This window comes from Gavialis gangeticus, unplaced genomic scaffold (assembly GCF_001723915.1).
Source record: "Gavialis gangeticus isolate Ggan-Ray unplaced genomic scaffold, GavGan_comp1, whole genome shotgun sequence".
Classification (NCBI taxonomy): domain Eukaryota; kingdom Metazoa; phylum Chordata; order Crocodylia; family Gavialidae; genus Gavialis; species Gavialis gangeticus.
The window spans coordinates 10,223,918-10,246,500 of record NW_017729008.1 but is presented as its reverse complement, the minus strand read 5'-3'; the positions used below and the strand labels follow the sequence as shown (position 1 = coordinate 10,246,500).

The window sequence follows — 22,583 nt, the reverse complement described above, 5'->3', positions numbered from 1 at the left end:
CCCCCCCCCACCCTTGTTGGCATCTGTGGGCGGTCCCCGCTTGCTGCCAATGCTGCCGCCTACAAATGTCTCGCGAGGCACCAGTCATTCATGGGTGGATCTCAAAAGGTCATCTTGTTCTTCCTCTTGCTGCAAAGGCAAAACCATCAAGACCACTCCTTACACATGTTTCATACCTCCTCTTAAATCTCCAGAGATGGAGATTCCATACTTCCCCTAAGAAATCTATTCTTGGTTTTAAGTATTCTTAGGTAAGTTAGCATGTTTGTGGCTTGGTTCCCCCCTTCGAGTGCTTAACCTAAATCTCTCATGTTGCAGTTGCAAGACCCTGTGGAGTACAGTTGCTTTGCAGCTGCTCTTTACTTGTTCCAAGGCTGTTATGTCACAGCACAGTATTTACCTCTACACTAAATAAACCCAATTCTTTCAATATTTTCTTTTTTTAATGCGGCACATTTTCTACACCTCCGAACATTCCTTTTCCTCTCCTGTGGACTCCCTCCAATTGCTCCATCTTCCTTGAAATGCAGTGCCCAAGCTACACACAATGCTCTAGCTGAGGCCACACCAGCACTAAGTGGAATTAAATTACATTAGCTCTTGCTTCTAAAAAACTGAAGAACCTATTGACAAGCTGTGTACTTTAGATGGATATTTTATAGATGGATCAAATTGCCTTAGACTTGGTTTATGGGGTGTAGGGAAATACTGAGCTCCTAGAATCTCTTGCTACAAGACATGTTTTCCAACCTTTGTGAGCCCACTTCACTTCTCAATGTCAATCTTGAACTTCGCATGCCAAAATATCTCAGTTTCCCAGAGCAGCCACACCACTGCCAGATAAAGGCAATATGTTTTTTTCCTCCACAAAGATTCCACTATCCCCGTACTAACCCTTTTAGTCCTTGAGACAAGTGTAACGAGGTGTCTGTGATCCTTATGTTTCTTTTGGGCTCCTCCCCCCCCTTATAATTAATAGACAATCAGGGATGGATGTAGCCTGCTTCAGTAGTATTTCATCTATAAAGTGACACCAGGGATATCGGTATATCCTGCTGTTAATTATAAAGAAATATTAGGCTGTTTATTTAAATGCTGAACATTTTAGTTAATGCCTTCAAATACTTTTCTGCAAATGTAAAAAAGTCACTCATCCTTCTGCACAAACGTGACTAAATAAACTAATCGTCTTGTTCAATACCAAGGAAGAAAGATGTGGTGGTGGTGATGTTGTTGAGAGGTGATCATATAGCAGTGAAATAGGAATGTTGAAAGTAATTAGATAAATGCAGAAATTGCAGTTAGAATGCAGTGAAGGGATGGCATGGTCTTCCTCTTCTGGGCTTCTAATTATTCTGACTCAGCAACTCTGCTTCACCCCACCAACATGCATTGCTTACAAAGTAAGTGTTTGAGAATGCTGTTGCACTAGGCACAGGCTTTTCTGCAGCGATGGTCTGGGACTGCTCAGGGCTTTGTGACAGCAGCTGAGGCTTGTGGCATTTCGCCAGTGGCATAGTGTCTAAATTATTTGAAATGGGCCACGTGAACAGCATTTTTTAGCTAGTGAGAATTACAGGCTCATTGCCGTATTTTACAAAGAAAAAGGATAATTACTGCAGTGGTGTCCGTGATTTTTAGTTTATTTTTCATTATGATAAAACTACTTCTTTAGTTTTTTAATTTGGCTCGGTTTGATATTCTATCTTCACTTCTGGTTTAAAAAATGTGGAATTTTTTCAGAGAGATAGAGATATATCTCTATATAGATATATATATTTAATTTACAATAATGGGGGTGCCTTCTATAAGAGGGACAAATTCTGAAGGCATTTTTGCACAGGCTGCACTTTTTCCCTTACCTCTACCTCATTTCTATTTTTATGTGCTGCTTCTCCCCACCTCCGGTTCCTGGCAAAGCTTGGCTGTCACATTTTGTGCTGTCACGTATGATTCTTTTGGTTGGGAATTTCTGGTCATGGCTGAGTTGGTCCATTTGGCCTTTGCAATTGCCATGGAGACATGGCATTCCCCCCTATATGATCCAAGTAGGCTCAGTCTGTTCAGTGAATATAAGCCCCTGCCAGGTTGGTTAGTGAGAAACTAGGACCTGTTACATTCTTGTCTGGCCCTTTGCCTGCCAGTTCAGAATGCTGATTGCTGAGACACCCAGTTGGCTGCACTTCATGTCTCTCTTATTTATAACATGGCAGAGTTATTGGCAGGTTGCATTTACAGTATCTACCCCTGAGACTTCTTTATCTATTTTGAAACTTTTTATATCCCACTAACGTCATTCATATGATTCTATGACTCTGTACAGCTTTGTTGATGAAATCTGAGTCCTTTCCTTGACTTCTGTTATCAAAGAAGTCATAAGCATATAACTCCTAGATGTGAAAAATGCAGATGAATGTGTCTGACTTCGAGCAGGCTGAAAAAGAAGTTAATATTTATGTAACTTTAGATTTTCTGCTTCATAGAAGAATTTAAAAAATAGGAAAAAATCATTTTCATATGTTTAGATTTTATGGCAAGAGTACACTGAGTTCAAAACACTTTACTTGCCGTCATTCAATTGTGTAGATTTGCACCTTATAGACTGACTAAATCAGGAATGCCTAAGCTTTTGTAACCAGCTTTCTCATGTGGATGTTGAAAAGGGATCTTTAGAAGAGTCTGTCTGAGAAGTACATAGGGAGGAGGCTACTAACCACTCTCAGAAAATACTTTGATTCAGTACATCTTAACCCTTGCACAATATTTTTGAGAAACGTATTAAATAAACCTGTGTGTCCAGTGTCAGGTTTCCTTAACTAATGAGTCATGTATGGAGCTATAAACATAATACTTTGGTTGTGTTTCTAGCATTTCCAGTTGTACTCTGCCACTGTATAATATTGCACCTCTCTTGCTACTCATGCACTTCTCAAAATATAATTTCATCTTTCCCTAGTTGCAGTATGTTTAAACACAAATGAGTCAGATTTTTTTGTGCTACTTCTACAGGGACCTCTCTGCGTGTTAGTCTGAAAGTCCAAGTCTAGGAAATAGCAAGCTGCATAAGCAATATGGCCTAGTCTAATCTCACAGCTCAGGCCTTGCATTTTGCATTTGCCTTTCCCCTTACTCCTCTTCTAGGCAAGAGTTTTAGTCAAAGTGGGACTGATCCTGTTTGGTTTGGGTATGGAGCATGTTTAGGAACTTAGCTCTTTCTGTGCTCCAGACTTCTGTGGAGCTGTAGGGGGAAATAATTGTCAATCCTTCAACTATTTTCATGGCTTAAAGGGGAGCTCAGGAACTGCAGAAAGACTGTTCCTTTCTTGGGGATGTGTCTATTACAGACTATCTGTTGGATATTTCCTGGATTTAGGATTTGGCACATGATCCAATAGACCCATAAGCTGGAAATGTAAATATTTGTTGGTGCTTAAGACAGATCTCTGTGGAGCAGTTAATTGCAGTTCTTGATTGATTAACTGGTGTAGCAAGACCTACTGTGAACTACTGTTAACCTGATGATTCTGTAAGGCCAAGGGTGGGGAGAATGGGCGGGTGTGTATAGGGGGAGGGTGTGGAGTGGCATAAGGGTTGAATGGTAGGCAGATGGTAATTGAGACATTTTCCTTTTCCTTCCTTCCAGCAAAAAAATCCCTACCAGAAATTGCTACCTGATGGGGGTTGATATCTTAAAATTAGCTCTGATTAATCAGATGATAGAATCTTTCCCCTTCTTAGAAACATGGGGAGAGAAGGGGTCTGTGGTGCTGAAGGTATCATTATTTTCAAATGAGACTTGATGCCCAGGCATAGACAGCTTGTGGACATAGACTACCATGGTACTTCTATCATTGTAAGAATGCAGGTGTGAATCCCAGTGTCCTGACAGGGCACTTATTTGAATAATTACTGCCTGCCTGCCCAACTCTAGCCTTTCACCTTCCCCTGAAGCTGTTGGTGGTAGCTTTGATTAATAAACACTTATGCAGGGTAATAATTCTGCCTATTGTTCTGTGTCTTAAAAATGTTGTGCTGCGAACAGTTGCAGACTTACCTGGCCAATTCTTTAAACGCTACCATGGATGTTGTTTATGCAGTTGCCCTCCCCACTCAGTTTCATCTTATTATGCACTGTCAAGGTAGTTCTTTGGATTTTAGTATTTTATAGGGAAATAATGTTCATATTTCTTTATCGTTGCCTGTTAAGTATGTTGTGACTGATCCTGGTTGTTACAAGATTGTTTTTTTGGCAGTCCTAGAAACTTTTAAGTCTTAGATCTAATTCTCTTTGACCCATTTAAATGGATTGTGCATAACACAGGGTTGAGTTGGGCAAAATTGTATTCTGAACTGTTTTGCAAAGACAACTGACTGACTTTCTTGTCTGTATAATGGTTTTCTGTTATTGTGCATGACGTGCCTCCCCTGGCTGTACTATGTTGTGCAGGTTGGAGAATGTTTTGATTTAAAGCAAACCTTGTGTGGGTTCACATCTTTACATTGAGGTGCACCAAATAGAAGGGAGCACAGTTAATGTGCTATACCTTGATTTTCTTTTTTCTTTTCTTTTTTTAAATCACAGTTTTTGACAGTCACCCCTGACATTATAATTAGTAAGCTAAGGAAATGTAGTCTAGGTTAGTGGTTTTCAATCTGTGGTCTGTAGACCCCTAGGGGTCTACAGAAGATGACTATGATCAATCAAAAGTGTGTAAATACCCACATGTACAATTCAAAGGGGTCTGCAAATGAAAAAAGGTTGAAAACCACTGGTCTAGATCAGGGGTACCATAACCACCTGGAGCCCCAGTCTGGATCTGGACTGCAGGGACTGTAGTATGAGGGAGGCTGTTGTCAGGCTTCACAGCAGCAGACCTGGTGGTGGTGAAGGGTGCAGTGGAAGTGGTAGGCTTCAGGGCTGGGGGCCCACCAGCAGTGGGAGGGGTCTGGGAGCAGTGGTGGCAAGCTGTGGCCGGCAGCACCAAAGGGCATCAAATTCCACATCAGGCCACTCCTCTCCCAACCCCCTCACCCCCAATTTCCAGTAGCCTGGTAGGCTTGATAGAGAGGCTCTTTGAGCCATATGGCATTTTTATACATGCACGCACCACAGTGCCAGGCGCTTACATTTGTATAAATGGTGAAATGTGTGTCAGTGCTGAGAAAATGGCGGTGACACACTTTTGAACTGAAACACTTTGAAGGTGTTTTAGTTCAAAAGCACAATGCCACCACTTTCTGCGTGCGGAAGTGCATTTCACCATTTATGCAAGTGCATGCGACGAAGCGCTGAGTGCATCATCTTGCATGCTCTGTAAGATTCGATTAATCGAGTCTGCTCCAAAGCACTGGATTTCCATTTTAGAGTAATTTCATCTAGATTAGGGTTGTCAAACATAACTGGTTGAATCTTTATGGCAGTGGAATAGTATGTAGTTGAGAGGAAGTATCGAGTGGGATTCTCCAGGGGTCTGTCCTGAACCTGGTATTGCTTAATATCTTTTTTTTAGTGATTTGGGAGGAAGCAATTGTGTGAGCTCTCATCAGACTTGTAGATGACACCAAGATGTGCAGAGTTGCAGACACTCTGGATGGTAGGGCTAGGATCCAGAAAGACCTGGATAAAACTGGAGAAATGATCTGAAATCAGTCAGATAAAATTTAACAAGGGCCAGTGCAAAGCCCTGAAATTGGGATGGAACAATCTCCTGCACAAATACAGACTGGAGGAAGACTGGCTAGAGGCTGCAGCATTGCAGAGAAGAAGTTAGGGGCTATAAATGGGGACCTTTCCAAATCATGATTGTGTGGCTTTTGTGGAAATTCGATGATCTCTCTGAAATTCATGGGGAAAAAAAGTCTTAATAAAAATACTGGCTCCACAGTAGGAGTCAGCAGTCTCCTGGCCACGCAGCTTGGCCCGGCCAGGAGAAGGGTGGGGGGAGGATATTAGCACAAAGGTCAGCAGGCAACCCCCACGCCTGCCCCCACCCTGCCCCTCTGATTGGCTGAGAGTGCTGCCTATCATGTGGCACCACCCCCTCCACCGATCAGTGGTAAGAGGCAGGACTACTTGATGGATAGTTCTCTCAGTGAACCTGCAGTGTGAGGGGTGGGGCAGTACGATGGACAGCTCTCTCCAACCAGTCAGTGGCAGAGACTTGGGCCACCAGGCCTCCTTGGCCAATCATAGGCTGTGGGAGCCCCAGCCATGATAAGCCCTTGCAATTGGAAGCTGGCCCTGTGATCTGCCCATGAAATTGGCCGCCTGCCTCCAAGAGTTGGGTAGACCTCTAGATATAATGGACTGTAAGCTGCATATGTGCTAACAGTATGCTCCTATTACAAAAAAGACCAATAACAGATGTCCTTTGCACTACTGCACCTTACAGTCTGTACAGTGGCTGGAGGATTGCTTAGGATTTGTGTCTTATTTGTTCATTTTTTATAGGGGAAAATTCTGTTGCTAGTATTTGCATTGTAATTGAAGAATGATATGCAACATGTCCACGATTGTTGCTACAAGTAGAAAGTTTGGAAACAGTGTTAATTCTGTGGTAGTGAAGCATTTTACAGCCTGTGCTATGTAGTTTTCTCTGGAAACATAGAGGTTGTGCACGTGTCAATGGGGGGGTGGCGGGGGGCACAACTCTGTCCTGCAGCTTCTGCTGTTTCCAGGTGCTGGCCAGCAAGGGTGCAGCCACGTGTCCCACCATCAGCACAGAAATCGCACCACCACTGCCACCCCTGCTGCTGCTGGGTCGTCACTCCAGCCAGTCAGTAGCCCCATGCGTCCATGCACGTAAATTGGGGTGGGGGGTGTACCTCACCCCATGCATTGCCTATGGCGGGAGGTGTTCTATTATATTTAGGGCCTTACCAAATTCACAGCAGAAGTGGGCTGCATGGCAGCTCCTTTGACTTTACAGGTTCCCTCACATGCCCCGCCTTGACCTGCTGATTGGCCGAGGGGCCCGCCTTCTGGCTCCTGATTGGCAGGAAGGCGAAAACCACAGTTTTAAATATGGTGCTGTTTTTGCCTCCTGCATCAGATGGTCAGCATTAAGCACCAAGGCCACTGGGGCCCCATAACCAATCAGCAAGGAGTTGGGGGGAACCTGCAAGATGAAAGGAGCTGCTGTGCAGCCCACTTCCATCGTGAATTCACTAGGGTCCTAGCTCTTAACCATGTTGTGTAGATTGGAGTTTGCCTTCAGCATACTTATAGCTTTCTAGAAGTCCTGGCAGTCTGAAGGTATGACTAGAAATAACTACTACGTAGTCCATTCTTTTTAGAAGAATTTAAACCATGGCTTGCTTGTGTAACTTACGTCATGTGATTCTTTAACTTAGTGAAGTTGAGGAGTACTTGGCTGTTCGTAGAAATGGCAGAACTTAAACTTCTGGAATATAGTGACGAATTTGTTCTAGCACTGTGCTTCTCCATTTTTGCTACATCTTGGACTCTCTCTTGCTTTGTAAAGTAGGAAGGGCAAAGGAGTTGCAAACCCCTGATAAAAGTTCATGCTCTGAGGATTAGGACTGAAATATTATACTGTATGTAGAGCACAGACATGGGTTAATCTTCAGTATGATACTTACCTGAGTGGGTATTTTAGAAATGAGCTGTGCTGTGGAGTTGGTATAGAACTAGAGGAAGGATCTGAACAGTCATAGAATCCTAAAAAGCTACAGCTGGAAGGGACCTCAGGGGCTAGGAACAGAAGTTACATATGAACTGGTTTAAGTGATCAGAAACTGGTTTAAGCCTGTAACAGAGAATAACCTCAGTGCACATAAACCAGTTTCAAAGTAAATGAAACTGGTTTAAGGTAAACCTGGTTGAATGTTTATATGTAATAGGCTTAACTGATTTAGGTCAAACTGGTGTCCCAGACCCCTTCCTAGTTCATGTGAAATCAGAGTCCCCCAGCATGCTTTTCAGCCCTGGGCTGGGATGTGCTGTGTGCTCCAGAGAGCAAGGGCTGGTTCTGCCCCTCTGCTCCCTAGCTGGAGCTATGAGGGATGGCTCACTGCCCCTGGCCCCAGGCAAACCCTTGCTGGGGTTTGGGGCTAGGGATGGGGGTTAAACCTACCTTTCTCCGAGTGCAGAACTGCCCTGCCCTGCTAGCTTATTTTAGTGCTGGCTTTGACTGGACTACAAATCCCAAAGGCACCTGGAAGCAGGAAGAGGAACTGATGATCAGCCCTGCAGAGTCCTGCTGCAGTGATTGTGGACTGCTAATCCCAGAGACCTCGGGGGTATCAGGAAGAAGAAACGAACACACAGCCCATGCTGGCTATGTGCCAGAGAGCCATGTTGTTGTGCCCTTTGTTTTTTGGCTTGAGCCACTGTAGGCATGTGGCTGCATTTCCTGAATCGCAAGTGAATGTCTGTTTGTTTGTTTATTGGTTCAATCTTTGCAGTTTAGACTAGCGTGCAAAGATGGAATCAATTCAGCCTAGCGTGCAAAGATGGAATCAATTCAGCCTAGGGCTTTTTGACTGCCTGTACTTAGCCAGGAGGTTTAGTTCAACCCTTTGCTCAAGGCAAGGTCATCCCTGACTAAACATCCTGTCAACTATTTGTCAAACCAGCTCCTGAAAAGTTCCAGGAATGGAGATTCCACAACCTCTCTGGATAGCTTGTTCCAATTATTAACTACCTTTATAGTTAGAAAGTTAAACCTAAAATGCAACCTAAATCTCACCTGCTGCAGTGGAGATCATTGCTCCTCGCCTTGTCCCCTGTCTGTCTCCATCTTTTTACAGGACTTCATTAAATCCCCTTTCAGTCTTCTCTTTTCCTGATTAAATTAATAGTTCTCAACCTCCCCCATAAAATGCCTGCTCTTAGCTTTTGCTTATTTTTTTACTACAGAAAATTAATATAACAGTTTTTCTTGAAAAAGAGAACTTGGAAAGACCACAATAGGTCAGAATGTTTTTGACTCTATGGATTCCTTTGTGAAATTTCTGGGTTTATTTTGTGAATCATATGTAGGCATTTATATACCTAACAGTGCTAATATTGTGTGGCATCTCCAAAAGGATCTCATGGCACCTGAGGGTGATGTGGCAATTCAAGTGAGAATCACTGTACTAAATAACCTTAGTTCTTCAGCCTTTCTGCTAAGTCATGTTTCCCAGGCCTCTAATTTTTGTCACCTTCCACTGGAGTCTTTCTGGTCTGTCCACATCCTTCTAGAAGTGTGGAGCACAAAACTACACACACTGCTCCAGGCAAAACCTTGTCAGCATTGGATTAGAGCAGAGGGATCACTTCCCTCTATTTTCTAGCGACGCTTCTGTTAATACAAGCAAGTATGCTATTGGGTCTTTTTGTCCAAAAAAATCCCCCAAAACCACTGGCTCATTCCATTTATGGTCCACTGGAAGCCCCATGTCCTTTTCTGCAGTATGACATCCTAGCCTGTCTGTCTGTATTTATGCAGTGAAGGAGGGACTTGCTTTGGTCATAAATAACAATTGTATGCTATTTCCATGGATTAAATTTTTTTTTGAATTTTAGTGCTAAATTTATTTCAAGTTTGCCATGGAAACACGTTGTACTTCTCCTCCAGCCCTCTCTGTGTTGCCTCAATCATGGAAACATTGAAAGCATTTCCATTTCTCAGCAGAGGACACCCTGCAAGCTGTAGATAAACACTAATAGCATTTGGCTTCATTCATGGGAAATTACAAGCATGAAATACCCAAGTTCTACAGTAATGCACATTTTTTTCTTGTTCCTATTCTTTCTTTACAGAACAGAAGAGCTGCCTACAACTCAGCAACCTGCAAAACCACCAACGCAAGTCAATGGAACAGGTAATCGTAAATAACTAGCAACTGGATTCACTTACCTGATTCTCAATGCAAGTCATTTGCTTTCTCCAAATGGATCTGGAAAATAAGACTATAACACTGTTATAAAGCTTCTGGTTGTTTGAGCAGGTTTTGAGAGAGCTATATGTGAGGGAAGGTTTTTTGTCATGCCCTCCTCTCAGAATGTGGTCCTGGCTTATCTTCTTGCAGCAGTGTTAAGATGACACTTGCAAGTTGTGCAGACAGAACATATGGGGACTAGCTGTCAAGTAGTCGGTCTGTCAGTCTGTCTGCCTCAGATTTGTCAGCTTTCCATTTTCCCTCATGCTGATGGAGGGAGGTGATTTGAGAATGAAAACCTGTTCTGCATATATTACTATTTGTTTACATAAAGCATTGCAAGGACAGTGCATAATGCAGAAATACCTGGCCTATCTCTAGTCTAGTTTGATTTCTCTTTTTCTCAGGACACTTTCTCAGAACCAAGGTGGCTTTTCAAAGACTTAGATATTTGGTTATTATAAACAAGCTGATTTGTTTCCAGTGTATAGGTTTATTTCTAACTGTTTTTTTCAAAACTTGAGCTGGTTGTACTTGTGGTTGAAGCTTCACAAGGTGGTTTTCTTAGTGATGACAATGTGAAAATATTTAGTGCTTGATATCTCCATTTTCGATTCTGTAAGAATCTGTTTCATACTATAATGTGAAATAATACTTCTAACTTCCAAAAAAGCTGTATGCTGAAGAGGAAATTACCATATGCACCTAAATTGAAGACTACTTTGAATTTTAATATGGCCCATTGTTATTAGATTCTAGACATGGAAAACTATAAATTAGTTTTAATTTTCCATTTCTTCAGTCTAGTTATTGGAGGGTCCTTGTAAATTCATTCTTCTCCCTTCCTCTTCCCCTTACTCGATTGCCACAGGGAAAGCAGTGGCAGAAAGAGCAGTGACTAGGGGACCGGCAGCCTTCTCCATGTCCCTTATTCCTTTCCTGTCCCATCCCCGCCGCCCACACTGCAGTTACCATCGATTCTGAGGGACCGCTGATGACCTTTACAGCTGCTCTGTGTCTGTCTCTACTGGGGCCACAGAGCAGCCAGCCAGACCAGGTCAGGTTTGAGTCTGGGAGTGCAGCAGCTCCCCCAGTTGCTCCATATGCCCCTTCCCTGTGCTCCCCCGGCTCTGTGCACTGCTCTCCCATGTTCTCCCTTGCTCTGTGTGTCCCTCTTACCTGTGCTTCTCCATTGCTGCCCCCTGCCCCCAGGCCTGTCTGGAGGTGCAATAGTTGCTTGCCCAGTCTTTATTCAAATATAAGATAAATGTTTTTACCAAAGTTGAAAGGAAACCTCATCTTAGATTCAGGTAAATATGACATTTTATTTTTGGTCTGCTGGAACCTGAGTTACTTAGAAAAATAAATAAATCCTTCTAATAGAGTTGTCTGGGAACCTGGAGAGTGTGTGTGTGTGTGTGTGTGTGTGTGTTTACTGCAAGGTCCAAACTGGGAAATCTGGGGTATTCAAAGATTTGTATTTAGGAAAAATCAAAAAGATTAGCAGTGTGGTCCCATCTTTCTCCCCTCCACGCAAAGTATTGTTTTAAGATTTCTAGAGCGGACTAGTCTCCAGGCAGCTTTGTGAATGAACTGGAGTTCCCAGGGTGTATTTTATGGGTGGTTGAGGAACTGAGAATCTGGAACTCTGGGAGTTCATTGTGCAGCCTGAGCTACTGAAAAAACTGCAGACTTGGGAGCTGGATTTCTCGAGAGCTACCTGGCTCCCTGGTGGGCAGGAGAATTGGCAGGAAATCCTGTGGCTTCCATCAAAACAGCGTGGTCTAGCAAGAAGCTTTGTTTGTGACGCATCTTAGGTTGACAGATATTCCATGGGAAAACGTGATCTCAACTCAGGTATGATAACAAGTGCAGATCTTCCCTACTTGGTACCTGGTAAGGTACTTCTAGTATGAGCAGGCATCTAGATACATTCCAAGAACTCTACCACAGTAAACTGATCATTAAAGAATGTGGCTGACTCTTATCTCTCTGCTAAAATCATACAGTTTTGTTATAAGGAAATTGTAGTTTGTGTAGATTGGGCCTTAAACTTGTGGGTGGCAGGAGAGGGGGTTAACATTTCCCAAACTGAGCTTGGGAATGGATTTATGTGATAAAATGGGTCTGGCCTATGTGATAAAAGGGATGTTATCCTTCTTTGGCAAAGGGGAAGAGGCCTGTGAGAAGGGGCTCTTTAACTTGACTAACTTGTAATTGTGTGGGCAGTGGGTCCTCGGAGAAAAATTAATCAATGATGACATGACTATTCCTTGAGAAGAACCTTAATTATTAAGTCATGACCTTGCACTACAGCAGATTCCAAAATTTTATGAACTTTGCTCCAGCATAAATGGAGTATGTTTCTTTCTTATCCTTAATAACTAAAATATTTAAATGCTTCTTGTAAAATAAAGGATATTTGACTTCTATGCAAAACAGTTTTAATATTAAAATCTCATGACCCTTAACTAAAATGATTTATCCACTTTTTATTAAAGGGAAAAATTACCAGTCATTATCTTAATCATAATACCAACCAACAAATGCTTGATTTTAAAATAGTATATCACAACTAGCATTTGGCTTGGGATTAGTCAGTATTTGGAAAGTTATACTAGCCCCAATGAGCCTGAAGTCCAGTGCACTTTTTGGTTGTGTCAGAAAATCCTAGTAACAAACTGGGTAATAACAACCGAAAGACTTCATTGAAAGATCATGTCTTAAGCATTGAAAGCTTGAGAAATTTGAGGGCATATCTGAAATGAAAACAACCAAAAAAGGTAACACAAACATCATGATGTTTATTAAATTTATAATTCTGCTTAAACTCGGACAAATGATATCTATGAAAATATACAGCTTTTTAATTTATATCTTCAGTTTTTCACAGTAGGGTGGAATCTGCTATTTGGAATTTAGCAATTCAAGTCTTGAGAGAAGAGGTAATTTACAAAGAGTGCCACTAAATTACAAATATGCATACAGGAGCAATTCTGGTTGCATCTTGCAACAATTTACATGTGATCTTTTCAAACAGATTCAGTTTGAGTCTTAATATACAATGTATACTATTTGGGTCTACAGATAAACGGGGTCACACGGTATGTTCAAGAGTCCAGAAGTGGTTTTATGACAAATTTGGAGAATATATCGAGGACTTCAGATTTCAGCCAGAGGAAAACACAGTGGAAACAGAAGAGCCACTTAGTGCTAGAAGGTAAAAGCAACTAAAGAATGCTTTTTCAAATTAAAAGGGCATACTTTTTTTTCCAAAGGAATGATCAATTGCAAAGAATTATGTGCATAAAAAGTATTAAAAGCAGGGCTGATGACTGCTTGTAAAATGAATGATTTTTATTGAGAATTGTTTCCCATGTTTCTTTGCTTTATGGAATGATACGATACATTAGCACAGTTCAGACTTAACTAGCTTAAGGATTGCTTTCTTTAGCACAGAGGATAGCTTCCTCATTAGAATGTTGAAACTTTGTTTCCAGGTTTTGATCTGATGTAAGGTAGTAGGGCTTAGTAACTCATTCTGAGATGTGCTTTTGGCAATTGAGAATAACTTGTAACATTGATTTACTTGATATCCATGTACAGCATGTACTGTACTAGAACACAACTTGTACAGATATGCCAAGTTGCACTGGAATGTGTACAGACTGATTAACATGTTACATTTATCCATATTTTTTCTAGGTTAACTGAAAATATGAGAAGACTGAGTAAGTACCAAGCAACAACCATATCTAGACATAAAACATCTCATTTTAATGTAGCTTAATATTTACGCATACAAAAATTCATAGGTTCTGAGAAATAGATCTAGTTGAGAGGTAGAAGTGGTTTCTGAAACCTTAAATTCTTGCTTAGTGTAGACAGCTCCATTTATTTACTGTAGAATGATAGGAATCTCTCTGTGCGTCTCTCTCTCTCTCTCTCTCTAAGGTTGTGGACAAGTGACATGTTTATACCTGTGCAATTTTTTCATTGGGTTTGTATACTAATGGGTTTCATTGGGCTTCTATACCAAACCACATCAGGATTGTGAATGGACATACAATCGTATGTGAGAGTAGTAAACAGTAGGTTGCTATTCTAGTCACTTAAATACTGTGCCCAGTTTTGGTCCCCATGCCTCAAAATGGATGTAGAAGAACTAGAGAAGGGCTACAAGGGTGATGCATGGTATGAAGGTGCTTCCATGCAAGGAGAAACTAAAGAGGCTAGGTCTTTTTAATCTAGACAAGAGATGCTTAAGGGTTTACAAAAAACTAAAGGATGAAGTGAGAGTAAACAGGAAGTTTATTTATACTACTAATAATACAAGAACTAGGGGTAACAAAATAAAACTAGTAGGTAGCTGAAACTAAGAAAAGGAAGTTTTTCACACATGTAACTAAAGTGTACAACTCATTGCCACAAGATGGTGTGGAAGCTGACAGTTTTTACTCAGATTCAAAAAAGAATTGGACAAAATCTTGAAGTTAAGGTGCATCAGTAGGTATTGAGCATGGATTAGGGGTACAGCCTCTGAATTAAAACTTCCTCTCCCATTTACAGCCTCCACCATTTAAGGTGCAGGAATAGGTGGGAAATCTTGGTTGCACCCTGTCCACTCTCCCTTTCATCATCCACTGTGACACAGATCCATCTTGTCCGGTATCCTGTGGTCTGACCCCGTAAATGTCAGTTCTTATGTACCTTGGATAGAGGATGTAAATATGGTGCCTTTATTAAGCTCTGAATAGACAGGATACCTTCTTATTACAGAGACTATAATATTGTTGCTTTAATTAAGTGAGTATGGTAATGCTTTCTCGATGATCTGTGTAACCACTTTACTACAGAAAGGTGATCTTGCAAATACTGGAACACTAGTATAAAGTTCCTGGGACTGCTAGGATAAGGACTGCTAGATTGAATAAAAGCAGGTTTGGGTCCTACCTGATGGATAGGAAATGTGAACCTTTCCAAGTGATTAGGAGAGAAATTCTTAGGGCATCTTGTTCCTTTCAGTGTACTCTAATGCTTTGTTTAGTTTAGTTGAAAGGTAACATTATCACACAATATTGCTTCCATCACTTTCTTTGGGAGACTATTCTGTGGCCTGTCTCATCAGGAAGTCTGTTGTAGTCCTGCTTGAGTGAAAACTGCAAGATCAAGTCCTGGTATTTACTTGGCAGATCCAAATAGTTCTTAAGTTACTTCAAGTGAGTAGCAAGGGCTAGATGAATGTGAGATAGCATAAAGGCCTGCTCAAGCCACTGAGGCCTGTTCTCTGGCTTACAGTAGGCACAAATTGAAGTCAACATTGTTACTAATGTTAACCCTCTCAAGGTTGTATTACTGCTGCAAGGCCACAGGAATTGCTGTAAAGAAGGGCTGAAAAGTGAACACCAGCTCTTCTCTTGCTACTGACCTTATAACTAGTTCCACCAGTTTGGGCTGTATCATGGCCCCTTACAGCTGCCCTGACTACTGTATTTCTGCATAACTCTATCACTGCTTCTTTTGGGAATACCCATGGAGAATATAGCAAGCATGGCTGAATGACCTGTACAGACTAAGGGCCTGGTACTCCTTGGGTTCAGTAGGACATATGACTGAGTAAAAGAGTGTACAAGGTCAGATCAGGTTCATCAAAGGCTAGGGAGTTTAAGGGTGGAGACAGGGAAATGGCTGAAGGTTTTAAATGGCATTGCAGATTAATTTTTTTTTTTCGGGTGAGAGCATAAGAATACTCAAGCTATAGTCTTAAGCTGGTTAGCTCAGGTACAAGTTATATGCTGGTTGTGGCAGCACAGAGCTCAGCGGGCACGTCTACATGAGACAATGCGCAGACGACTAATTCTACACCACATTAGCGCAGTGGGCAAAGCCTGTGCTAATCCACGGTACGTTTAGTCTAATGCACATTTATGTAACCAAAAAAACCCCCATTCATTTGTGCTAATGCCCAGTGGCATCGATTTATGGCACATTAAGTTAGTACCTGTCATTACAGGTACCAACTTAATGCACCATAATTATAGGACATTAATGAACACGTAGATGTGTCCAGTGTGGCCTAATTTACTTTCTTAGTAGAATGAACTAGCCCACACTGAATTTCATAGATTCATAGATTGTAAGGCTGGAAGGGACCTTGGAAGATCATAGGGTCCAGCCCCCTGCACCAAGCAGGAAAGACAACTGGGGGTCAGGTGACCCCAGCAAGGTGACTCTCTAGTCTCCTCTTGAAGATTTCCGGGGTAGGCGATTGCACAACCTCTGGAGGGAGCTTATTCCATAGTTTGGGCACCCTACCTGTGAAGAAGGTTTTCCTAATGTTGAGGCTGAATCGGTCTTCTAGGAATTACTGGCCATTACTCATAGGTTTGCCCTCGGGTGCCCCGGTGAACAGTTTCTCACCAAGCCCTTGATGTACTCCCCTAGTGTAGAGGTAAGCTGCTACCAGGTCCCCTCTCAGCTTTCTTTTCTTCAGGCTGAAGAGTCCCAGATCCCTTAGCCTTTCCTCGTATGGCTTGCTGTGCAAGTCTCTGATCATATAGATGGCTCTTCTTTGGATTCTCTCAAGCTTGTCCACGTCCTTGTTAAAGTGTGGTGCCCAGAACTGGACACAGTACTCTAGCTGCGGTCTTACCAGTGCTGAGTGGAGCAGAAGAATCACCTCAGTTTTGCTGGAGATGCATTGATCGGTGCATGCCAGAGTATTATTTGCCGTACTGGCTACAGTGTCACACTGCCGGCTTACATTTGTACTGTGGTCTATTATTACCCTCAGGTCCCTTTTCATTTGTGGTGCTAGTCAGTTTGGTGCTGCCAAGCCTGCAGGCATGTTGGGGGTTGCTTATCCCGGGGCGGAGCACTTTACATTTCTTGATGTTGAACTTCATCAGATTCTGATTCACCCAACTTGTTAGCCTGCCTAGGTCTGCCTGTACCCGTAGCCTATCTTCAAGCATGACCATGCTTCCCCATAACTTGGTGACATCCACAAACTTGGCCAGTGAGCTCTTTGCCCCCACATCCAAATGTTGTTCATGTTCATGAGTTCATGTTGGGCCTTCTACTATTAGATAACTCTTGATACCTGAGCTGGTGTTGAGGTTTTCAGCAAACTCTTTGCAGTTTTATATAATTTTTTTAATGATAATCCAGTCTGGACATGAATTGTGAGAGACTTGTTGTCACATTAAAAATGGTTCATGCTGCTGTTAATTGCCCAAAATAGCTGATCTTTTTAATCTCTTTCTGCCTAGAGAGAGGTGCCAAACCTGTTACTAATTTTGTGAAGAATCTTTCTGCCTTATCAGATTGGTATTCTGTCTACACTTCTGCTATTGCCTTTATTGTAAGTTATCAGTTTCCTCCAAGAACAATAACTTGCTGAAAACATTTTGGCCATTGCTTATTAGAGTTCTTTGCTTGCTATGAATCTGATTTGATATATTTGGTTAAAGCCAAAACATGTGGTACAGTTTTTAATACTAAATTAAATGCTATGTGACCTTTTATTTCATAATTATTTCACATTTAGATTGATCCTTTGCAACAGTGACAAGCTTCATATGTCAAAACTCTTGTCAGGTGGCTGGAAACATTTGTAGAGGTGGGGAAGAGCGGTGGAGATGACAAATCTAAGCCACTTGCAAATACTGGAAGCTTTGTTTGAATACTTATGACAATCTCTTTCTAATTCCTAATGTGGATAGGCCCACCCTTCCCATTAATATCTGACCATAATATCATACAATGTATTAACTTGGGACCCTTGTTGTTCGTCTCGTCAGAAGTAAAGGTTGTTCCCTGAACCTTCTAATCTGCTGTCACTTAAGCTTATTAAACTTGATACAGCTCTTTGGATAGAGTTGGCATGAAAAATAATGAGGATGCCTCCTGTAGTCACATGCTTAAGTGCCTTATCCTTCCACTCGGGAAACTCTGATTCATTGCTAGTGTGGCCTTTTGGCCTTAAATTTGTTAATTGTTAACTATTGCTGTTGTGACTACCCATAGCTCTAGTGTTTGAGACATTTAATACCAAGCAGGAAACTGAGCTAGTACACTTGATACTTCTTGAGACTTGGTATAAAAGTCCTAACTCTATATGATGGCATTGCATATGTGAATCTGCCTGTCTTTTTATCATTCCCAGAAATGACTGAGTGCTTAATGGTTTTGGGAGGGGGTGGTGTTTGGAGCGTGGGTTGTGTTATACTGAATGGTTCAACAAATGTATTTCTGCATATAAATCATGGCAATTTAGTTGTGACTGGTAACTTCTTTTTTCTTCTTTTAATCTGCAGATTTACATGAATGCTGTATGGCATGGCTGGGCCATTCCTATGTTCTTATTTTTAGCAATTTTGAGGTTATCTCTAAATTACCTCATAGCCAGGTATTTATTTTGTTTATATCTGAAGGCCAATTTTAAATATTTAATTTATTTTCTGAATAGGCATTTTTAAGTCCATTATATCCAGGAAGAATTGTAAGCTATTACTTGTGCTGAAAACAAGGGGTAAAATGGGTCTTAATTGGCAGTTTGAGATTTTTGAAGCTATGACAAATAGCTCAAGGTGTATAAGCTAAGCTAATATTAGGATTATCATTTCTGGTGATTCCAGTTACCATAATCAATGTTGCATATTGAGATTCCATTATGCCTTTCCATAATACTGATAAATCATTGGAGAGCACCCCCAATTACAGCTTGTTGTGTTGCTTTTTTTGGGTGGAAAAACTTTGTCATAGACCTTGAACTACTACCATGTTCACCTGAATCCAGGATGACTCTGAATTAAAGATAACCACCCAATAATTGCATGGAAATTTTATAAATGTGTTTTCCATTTAACAGATCTAATTAGTGGAAGTTTGTCTTGTATTCATCCTCTCCAGTGCTGTGGCAGGGGAAAGTGGTGAGGGGCTAGGACCCAGACCTTCACCCCTGCCACATGCCCCCCTAATACCTCCCTTCCCCCCACTACCTGCCTGCCCCCTGCCTTCTCTCCCCCACACTTAGCTTCTGCTCTGGCTCCCCATCACCACGAGTTTTCCCCTAGGGTCAGAGCTGAGCCACTGCCTGCCCTAGGCTGGTAGACGGGGTTCCCCCACCCCCTACTTCCTGAGCTGACTGGAAAGGATAAAATGTTATCTTGGATTTGAGTAAATACAGTACTTGAACTTGGCTACAAATATGCTAATGAAAGCAGACTTAATTTTTCACAGTTTTAAATCTAATTAATTTTCATTGCCTGAAAGCAGTGTTTTACGTACTCTGTGCCAACACTCTATACTCTGTATTGTACTCTCAATACTTTGTCAGTAATATCTCCTTTTACAGTAACACTAAAAACCCCCCCAGCATATGTTAACTGTATGGAAAAAGAGGTACTTAAAGATTAGTTGTATTGGTATTGAATCTCACCCAGTGTCACAAAGTTTAGGTTTTTTGTTTGTTTGCTTTTAAGCTCTTCTTTCCAAAACCTCAACATCAGTCTTAGAATTATTAATAGTGAAAAAGTCACTCCCGTGCTAATCTATTATTGTGACCTGTAGTATATCAAGAGTTTTATTAAAAAGGTGAGATTCCCCATACTAACACCCTGCCTAACTAAAATTTAACATGTCAACTTCAGTTAAATATGTGTGGAACTCTGACTTTAAGTGCTGCTTTATCTGTTAAATGCTGGTTTAACAGGTGAAACTTCAGTAAACCCCATTCACAATGTGTAATGATGTAGGTTGTGGGGTTTTTTTTTCCCTGGAGAAAAGTAAACTCTATTTGGCAGCTCATTGTAAATGTCCTATGTGGTGGTAGTGTATATTTTGTGAAACAATGCTGTAATTCTTTAATTAGTATTTTTTGTCAGAGTGGTTGATGTGCCTGTTTAAGAGAACTCCCAGCTCTAATAATGTCTTCATACAGTTCATGTGTTTGTTGTCCCTGCTTGGAACAAACTTGCAAATCACTTACTTTGAGCATACATGTGGTTCTCTTCATTGTTGCATGTTAGTGTTAAGTGCTTGGAATGTCAAAACTATATGACTGGCTCTTGGAAAGCACATACCTACTTAAAAATGTAGCCAACATTTTCATTTTAAAATAATTTATTTTAAAAAGAATATGGGCTGAGAGTAGGAAACCATTTTAACACTTCAAAGTAGCCTAGAGAGACAATGAGAAAGGGATATTTACATTATTTGTGACTCTTCCCTTGGCTTCTAGGGGTTGGAGAATACAGTGGAGCATCGTGCCTGAAGTCTCTGAACCCATTGTAAGTCTGTAATCTTCAGTTTATATGGTATTTCATGCTGTTGTTCCAAAGCAAATGCATTATTACATGAATATTAGTGTTTGAAGGCTTCTTTATTTGTATGGGGTTTTTTATTGCTTATTTGGAGGAAGGGAAGGACATAAAATTGCAATGCTACCCTCACTTTTAAATCTTGGTTTTAAAACTACAAGTAAACAACTTTTATTATTTCTTTATTTATTCATTATTTCATTTTATTTTTTTGCTAAAAGCATTAGCAGTTTCTGGTGAGACCTGTAAATGTGCACCAGATTTTTGGGGTAAGCTGAAGTTGAATCCAATGGACTTTCTTTAATTCAGGAACCTTGCTTATACTGTTGTTTGAATGTCCATTATAATAGCATAAAGGTGTAACCTAGTAGCTTTGATCTTATGGAAATCAAATACTGTATTTTTCTTGCATACAACAGGCCCTGGAATATAATACACACCTTGGCTATTTTTGTTTGTTTGTTTTTTGAAAGGCAGAATGAAGAAGAATTTTTTTCCCAGAGTTGTGGCTGTGTAGAGCAGGGACAGAGCCTCATCTTCAGATGACTTGCCCTCCCTTTCCTGCTTAATTAAAGCTGAAATCCTAACTGGTCTCCATAGGTGGTTTTATGATTTTAAAATGAGCTAAAGGCTGTGAAATAGGAGGAGAGAGACCAGGAGCAGCTAGCACACAGCAAAATTGCCCTAAGAAAGGTTAGCTTGATTACTAAAACATCAGGCCCACTAAAAGAAAGATGATTGCTAACACCTCTGGAGTGAAAAAGTGTGCCATTGAGTCAATTGACTTCCTCAGCTGCCTGAATAGTAATGCCCCAGCTTCTGCGCTGTGCAACAAGAATTAAACGAGGGTTTTTCTATCTCAGACAGAAAATTGGATTCCTTGCTTAATGCATGCACCCCAGTTGGGTGGGGGGCTGATTTTTTTAGGGGGGGAAGTCACCTATATTCAAAAGCATGGTGTTTGTTGTTTTTATATACATCTAATCTAATAGCATAAACTGCCAGAACTATGCTTTTTATAATCTGCAAGAATTCTTAGGAAGAAGCACTGATGGTAGATAAAATGTCTTGAATTGCAGACCATTTCATAACTTTTTTTTTTTTTACTGAGGGTCACAGGGAATACCAGGGATCATCTTATTGCTTTTTAAAGGGACACAATTTTGTGAAGTTTGTACACCTATAACTTTTGTAAGTCTTTAAACATTAACATAAATGCATAATATGCATGTCTAGTGTATACAAAAAATGCAGGCTGATTCTAGTGCTGGTTGTACATTGTACAGTTTTAGGATCAAGAATGAAAGTATGAATACAAACTGGAATGTTTTGTTTTGTCTAAGGAACCTCCAAAGGAAGATCTGACAGTGTCAGAAAAGTTTCAGCTTGTTCTAGATGTGGCTCAAAAAGCACAGGTACTGTACTCTGTTCAGATTTCTTTTTTCATGACTTGTGTGGTCTGTTGTGTGTGGTGTACTGCTTTTGCTGCTGGCCCCACTCCTCAGCCAGCACTCGCAGGGGGGACACTGGTGCTTCCGCCTGCCCCCTGGCCTGCCAGCTAAATGGGGAGCGCGACTGTATAGGGGGTGCATTGGTGCTCGCATTGCCACTGGTTGTTCATGTGGTTTTTATGTTGTCCTCATTGGAAGAGCCTCAGGGCAGCTTACAATTCAAATTGGATACATTTATGTAAAGGCAGATAAAAATATGGAAATAAAATAATATGTAATAGAATGAACTCCCCAGACAGTTCCTCAAACTTAAATGTGCCTGCAGAAGACCTGTCCAAATCAAAGCTCTTATAATGCTTCTGGAAAATGTCCAGGCTTGGATTCCCTCTTCTACAAGGGAGTTATGGGAAAAGTATCTGCACAAGCTCTGGTTTACCCTTATAATCTCTTCAGTTAAAAGGGGGATGCTGGTAAGATGCCTTAGAGGTGGCAAATCTGTTATCTCACAAAAGCTTCAGATAAATCATTTTAACATACTAAAACTACCCAATCATAACTTTACATCTGCCTAAAGTAGCTGAAATTAAAAAAAAATTCCAACAAGCAACCTGCCTGACTCTGCAGACCAGTAGCATTCACACAGGCCTCTAGTATGTTAATTTCCCCATATTATGTCCTCTAACTACACCCTCTTATAAAAAATCTGTACATAGGTGATCTTCTGGGAAGGTAACTAAACTAGGGAGTGTTCTGTGCTTGTTCTTTTTGCTCTGCTTGGCAGCTAAACTGCAGTTGTGGGTTAATGTTTAAACTTTATGTGGAAGTTCATTGATCTATTCTATGCTAAATTTAGTTAGCTGTAGTTTATGGTCTCAGGGTGTAAATCCACATTCTAATATTCTGTTCTTTAAATTCACAAAGG

The 22,583-nt window shown here is 41.0% G+C and overlaps 1 protein-coding gene across 1 annotated transcript in view; it reads left to right on the top strand.

The window, feature by feature from the left end:
• GRAMD4 (GRAM domain containing 4) overlaps window positions 1–22,583 on the top strand; it is an 85,190-nt gene that overhangs the window by 44,029 nt on the left and 18,578 nt on the right. Inside the window, exons 4-10 of the mRNA XM_019509365.1 lie at window positions 9,770–9,831; window positions 12,976–13,108; window positions 13,594–13,619; window positions 17,160–17,251; window positions 18,207–18,298; window positions 20,132–20,180; window positions 21,554–21,625. Of these exons, the coding sequence (XP_019364910.1) occupies window positions 9,770–9,831; window positions 12,976–13,108; window positions 13,594–13,619; window positions 17,160–17,251; window positions 18,207–18,298; window positions 20,132–20,180; window positions 21,554–21,625 (526 nt within the window). The remainder of the gene's footprint in view (window positions 1–9,769; window positions 9,832–12,975; window positions 13,109–13,593; window positions 13,620–17,159; window positions 17,252–18,206; window positions 18,299–20,131; window positions 20,181–21,553; window positions 21,626–22,583) is intronic.